The 6,000-nt window shown below is 48.2% G+C and overlaps 1 protein-coding gene across 1 annotated transcript in view; it reads right to left on the bottom strand.

The window, feature by feature from the left end:
• Positions 1 to 303: 303 nt before the first annotated feature.
• The window catches only part of BCAS1 (brain enriched myelin associated protein 1), a 118,978-nt gene continuing 113,281 nt past the window's right edge, over positions 304 to 6,000 (bottom strand). Inside the window, exons 11-12 of the mRNA XM_081255197.1 lie at positions 4,394 to 4,657; positions 304 to 1,398 (exon numbers count right to left, since the gene is read on the bottom strand). Coding sequence (XP_081111323.1) covers positions 1,324 to 1,398; positions 4,394 to 4,657 — 339 coding nt within the window. The 3' untranslated portion in view covers positions 304 to 1,323. The remainder of the gene's footprint in view (positions 1,399 to 4,393; positions 4,658 to 6,000) is intronic.

The raw sequence follows: 6,000 nt of genomic DNA, 5'->3' as shown, positions 1-6,000 counted from the left end.
AGGCGGTATGGCCTAAGAAAGTGTTTGTATATATGTGCACGTGTGCGTATATACAAATATACATGTGCACACATTTGTATGTGCACGTGCCCACATACAAGGAAAGTGAGAAGGATCTGGGAGAAGAGGTAAGATGGAAAAAGAGCACTGATTTTCTACTGTGGAAGATAAAGGCATCTCAGACATAGAGCACGAGAGACCTGCTGTCAAAGTTGAAAATTAAAAGATCCTTCAGATGTAAATGTACTTTTTATTAAATCAGAAAAAGATACAGTATACATGGTATCAGTCAATCATATGGCTACTTTGGATTACATTTTAATACACTCATCGTCCTATGTACTCCTCTGTACGAGTATTAAAAAAAACTCAGGTATTTGAATAATCTGTAAATTTTTATTATTAACTGGGGTTATAGGGAGGGTTTTATCAGAGCACATCCTGAGAACATTAGGAAATTACAGACAGACTTGAGATAAGTGTCAGACAGAACAGATGAAGCAAGCCCCTCAGCCATCTGAGAAACATTAATAATGTAAGATTGCAGAGACCGAAATCTTTGTTAGGGATGCAGGATGCGGGACGAAAATGGAGAGCTTGGCGCCCCCTAGTGTTGCAAAATAAACTCGCAACTTCACTTATTCGGTTTGGTGTGTTTTTTTGTGTTTTTTTTGAAGTTGTAATCCCCGCCTTTGTCACTGAGCCTCAAAAAGCAATTGTTTTCCCAAATTATGTCAAGCCCTCTCCAGTCAATCTTTTCCCCCTCGTCAATAACGTTCAAGGACCCTATTTGAGGAACAACTCTTATTCATTCCTTTGTCATTCCCCACACATTCCGTTCCAGAAAATTGGCAACCTCCCAACACAGAGCCCACGTTTTCCCTCCTTGAGATGTGAACTTAAACAAACGGATTCTTGTCTCTCCTCTTCAAGCTGAGAGGATGAGCGTGTATTTACTACAAAGCTTAATCCCTTCAGGCAGGCGTTTTCCTTCTGCAACTTACTCGTCACCGGCCATTTTTCATAACTTCACCAGAACGCAGTCCTCGGCCCCCTCCCCCTACCTGCTTGGCAACCATCGACTCTTCTGACCTGGCACGTTAACCTGCTAAACCATCTTGACAGTTATTTACCAGGAAAGACTGGACCAGAGACAGAAATAATACACCTCAATATACAACAGCTCAGGCTTCATTTGTAGGCAGAATTTCATTTGATGGCCATCCGAAGAAAAAATATATACATGGAGCGGGGTTGGGGAGGACATGGAGTCGGGAGAAGACCTCTTGGTGGCAGAACTTGGTGGGAACCGTGGTGATTTGTTTACTTGGATTTGCCAACTGGTCCGATGGATACGGGGTCTGTTTGCACTTGAGCGTCCAACATCCGCTTTGGTCCCTGGAGAGAAATATACAAGAAGTTGCATCCTAGTGAAGAAGAGCTGTAACATCAACAGCAACAACTGCCAGTTATTTAGCACCGACTCTGTGCCACATAAATACACCTTATTTGTGGCCAGTGGGTAAGAGAACGGTTTCCAACAAGATGCCCGAGTTCAGTGCCCGGTTGTATTACTTTCTAGCGTTGTGAAATCTTGGACAAATGGCTGAACTGTTTGAGCTTCAGTTTCCTCATCTTTAGAATGGAGGTGATAACATTTATCTCGGAGGGGTTGTTCCAAGATAAAGTGAGTCCTGACTTGTAATGTACTTAGAACCTGGGTGTAGAAAACCTGCCACAGTTAGAGCTCACTTCCGTCACCCTCTCTAATCACTTTCTAACCACACTGCCTGTTTACTTTTCTTACAGATCGTATCTTTGCAAAGTTTTCATGTAATACCAAGTAGGCTGCCTTCTGTTAGAATCCAAGCAGCATATGGAGGAGGAGGGAAAAAGGGGCAGAATGAAGGGGATGTCACTAGGAGGGCAAAGGTCACGCAGGGAGTGGTTGGCGGTGCAGACTCTGAGAAGCTGACCTGAGGGCTGAGGCTGGGTTGGGCGGGGGTGAGGTTTCCTGTAGGTGACAGGGCCTCGATGGGTCCCTGGCTGGTGCCAGTCCCGCTGCCGGCACTGCCCTCTCAGGAAAGGGGTCAGACAACCCCAGGGAAATGTGTCCAGCCTGGCAGTCCTCAGGGCTTGATCGCATCCTTGCAAAGTGGCAGGAAACCCCTCCCTCCTTCTCCACCACTGCTGGGAGTCTCCTGACAATGGGAAGATGGAGGACTTGAAGAAGAAGCATTTCTACCTCAAAGGGACGTTGCCGTAATTAAAGAGATGATGAATATAAGTGAAGCACAGCCTCAGGGGAAGGGCTCGGTGACTTGAACTGTAATTATTATCTAGAACCTGCCCACGTCTTGGCATCTCTGCAGGCATCACAATGCCAAACCGCCATTGGCTCTCCCAGGTAACCCTAGAAGTGTTACCCTGGGCATCTATTTCTGCTTTTGCCACTCTATAGCCATTTCTTCACTATAGCAGCAAAATAGTCTTTAAAGGCTATAAACAAAGGTCCAACGCTTCCTTGCTTAACACCCTTTAATAGCTTCCCAATTTAAGTAGGATTATGTCAACATTCTTTGCACAGCCTGTACAGCCAGCATGAGCTGCCCGCTGCTCCAACCTTAGTGACTTTTATTATTCACCTAGCTCACCACCTCCCAGTAATGGGGGCCTCAAACATACAAAGCTCATTCCCACCCCAGGGCCCTTGCACATGCTGTTCCCTCCTGCTGGAACAAAGAGCCTTGTTCTCTTCCTGTCTGGCACCGATAATCCATCCTGTCTCATCTCAAATATTACCTCCTCAGAAACACTTTCTGGATCCACAGATTCCAAGTTGCACACGTACTGCTCTCCTCATCCCCAGCGTAACCCTATCACATTACCATGTTTATTTCCCCTCCGTGACTTCCCACACTCACATTTTTGATTTTTAATTTATCTACTTTATAATTCCATGTGTCCCACTAGAAAGTGAGCCTCCAACTGAGGTTCTACACACATACTCAAGGACACAAAGACGAGACAGAAATAGATGACATTGATCATAAAATTTTAAACTTGGGGCCTGAGATTCTGTATTTCTAATAAACTCCCCAGAGATCCTTCTAAAGACCAAACTGGGGCCAGAGGAACCACAGCCCTCACCTAACCTCTACCTGTAATATTAGAGGGCACCAGTGTCTATAGATATGCATGAAACGGGAGAGTTAGGAATGATTAGGGCAGTTTGCTTCACGGAACTACCCCACCTTCACTGCAACATGAAGGTGAACCCCAGTTCACTGGCCCCATAGCTGAGGCCAGCAGTACTTCCTTGCCTGGCCCTCCTGGCTCATCTCACATTCCCACGGGCCCTGGGCATGATTTCACTTGTCTCTCCTAGTTTACGCTTGATCATCTTTCTTATTATTTGATGATTCTTCAGACTCTCCCTGTTTGCCAGGATTTACGTTATCCCAGGTATAATGAAGCCTTCACTAGTATCGTATTTCACTCCATCTATTCGTTCATCAGCAGACACTGCTGGGGTGTCGACTGTGTTCTAGCCACACGCTGGCGGGGGTGGGTGGCGGGATGGAGGGGACAGCACGTCTGCCTGTGACAGGTCTGGTCACTGCCTTCCCTAAGCTAACAGTCTGGAGAAGGAGACAGAGAAGAACCAAATAGACACAAATAAAGAACCCCAAGCTTACTTCATTATTTAATGTCTGGCCTCCACTCACCCCTCATTGGACTTCCCCAGAGGGAAGGCGCTAATAAGTTTTAGCCTGGTCTGTATACCCACCACCCCGGGACAGGCTCAGAGCAGCTTCCCTGGTGGAAACTCCACAAGGCTGTCTTTGGCCACAGACGAGCATCCCTGCTTCTCATCACCTGTTCCTGCCAACCCACTCCCACCCTTGTATTCCCTCTCCTCCTCCAGCCAGACGGAGCCTCAGATCCGTGCCGTCTCCCCCCCACACCTTTGTTCCCATGGCCTGGACCTCACCTGCCTTCAGACTTCCCCTTGCCTCATCCCTCTACAGGTTAACTTGAGGCCCCTGCTCACATGGAACCTCTGAGAAGCCCCCGCCCCCCTCCTCCCAAACCCAAGGCCAGGCCATGTCCTCACCCTCAGGCTCCCTTCCCGTGCCCGCCCCTGCCTCCCAGCTCCGACCCCCAACCCCAACCCCAACCCCCACCCCCACCCCCACCATCAGCGTCACACCTGCCTGTGGCCGCGGAAAAGCGATGCCTGCGCCCACCTTGCTCTCTGCGCCTGGCACACAGCAGGTCCTCGGTGTTTGGTCAAGGCCCAGCCACCCCCTGGCCAGCTGGTCCCCTTTGGAGGCGGGACCCACAGCCCCGGCCCAAAAGCCCAGAAAGAAGAGGCGAACCGTCCACCCACCAGGCCCTTGAAGAAGCCCCCGAGGGACTGTCGCCGCTTCTCGAGCCTCTTCTGGGACTTGTCCCCGTCCCGCAGCGAGTTCACTTCCACCGGGGCCGGCTCCACTCGCGGGGCCGGCTCTTTGGCTTCCTGCTTGCTGCCCTTCTGCTTCTCGGTCTCGGCAGACGCCTTCTTGTCCTTGGAGGAGCCCTCTTTGCCCTTCTGGCCAGCGGCTGCCGGTTCTGACTCCGGCGGCACCACCGCCTTCTCAGTGGACTCTGAGGCCTGGAGCAAGTTCAAACAAAATGCATTTTTAGTGGCTGCAAGACAACGCTCAGTAGCAGGTGAGTAAACATGTTAAAACAGAGATGTTCAACGGTTGGATGGTGTCTACGTGTTCAGGATTCCTGGGTGAGATGGAAAAAAATAAGAGAAATGTGTAAATACTTTTTATGGTATGAGGTCACAGTGGGGACATTTATTTACCAATCTGATCATTCATTCATTAATGAAAACTTCCCCAGCAAGCATTCTTTACTCCTTCTTCGGGAACTCGAACCTGGGTTTTCCCTGGAGAACGACCCTTCTCTCTGGTTTATTCCCTGTGGTTTCGACACACTCATTTCATCCCTGGACAAAGGGCACACGACTCAGGCCTGGCCAGTCAGAGCACTGCATGTGATTGGGCTGCTGGGATTGGTTCCAGCTGGCCAAAGGCAGCTAAACCTGAGCTAATCTCAGGGCTTTGCTAAAGCAACCGAGAGAGAGGTCAGTTCCCTTTCCGTGAACTTGAAGCTGGGAAGATGAAAGCCTGGAGCTTCCAGAACCACCACCATTTCCAAAAAAAATCCTGGAAGTGGAATTTCTTTTTTCTTGAAAAATGAACCATGAGGCACAGAGGAAAGCAGAGCTGAGAGATGAAGAGAGAGAAAGAGAAAAAGAGCCCACATATGGATGGCATTGCACGTGCGCCTGGATCTGGCTGTTCCTGAAGCCCCTTTTTGTATGAGCCAGCTTTGAGAGGATTTCTCCCACTTGCAACCACACGTGACTCTTCTTGGGGATGCCTGGTCTTTTCTTCAGATTATGTCTATCTTAATTTCCGGCGTGAAACTGTCCTTTCATAAAACAGTGGTAAAAGAAGATAATTGTTTTAGTTTTGAACATGCATCTTTTCATGGTAAAGTGAAATGTTTGCATTCCTACTTGGTTCCTACAATTTGGAGGAATAAGGCTGTAAAATCCAAAATTCTAGGTAAATTACAGACAACCGGAAATCTGTTAGGAAGTAAAAGACTTTTTCCCATAATTTACTCGAACTGAAATGACTCTGGGGGCCGGACAGATAAAACGAAAACATGAAAGAGGCTAGGGGTAAGAATAATCATATGGTGAACTTACTTCCCCAGTTGTGAAAGCAGTACAAGGCCAAAGAAATATTTCTGTAGTGTACGAAAAACAGTTCAAGCTAGGCTGGCTTTGACGTTGGGGAGACAATTTGCATTAGGGGGACTGTGGTGAATTGAATGCCCCATATGCCTTGTCTAAAGGGGCAACAACTGCTCAGACCCACCAGAAGATACGAGGTGGGATTATAGCCCCAGCGCTGTTGTATCTTCTATGTTTTC

The sequence above is a fragment of the Mesoplodon bidens genome, assembly GCF_964165515.1.
Source record: "Mesoplodon bidens genome assembly, chromosome: 15".
NCBI lineage: Eukaryota > Metazoa > Chordata > Mammalia > Artiodactyla > Ziphiidae > Mesoplodon > Mesoplodon bidens.
The sequence above is the reverse complement of the archived record's forward strand: the minus strand, read 5'-3'. Positions and strand labels throughout refer to the sequence as shown.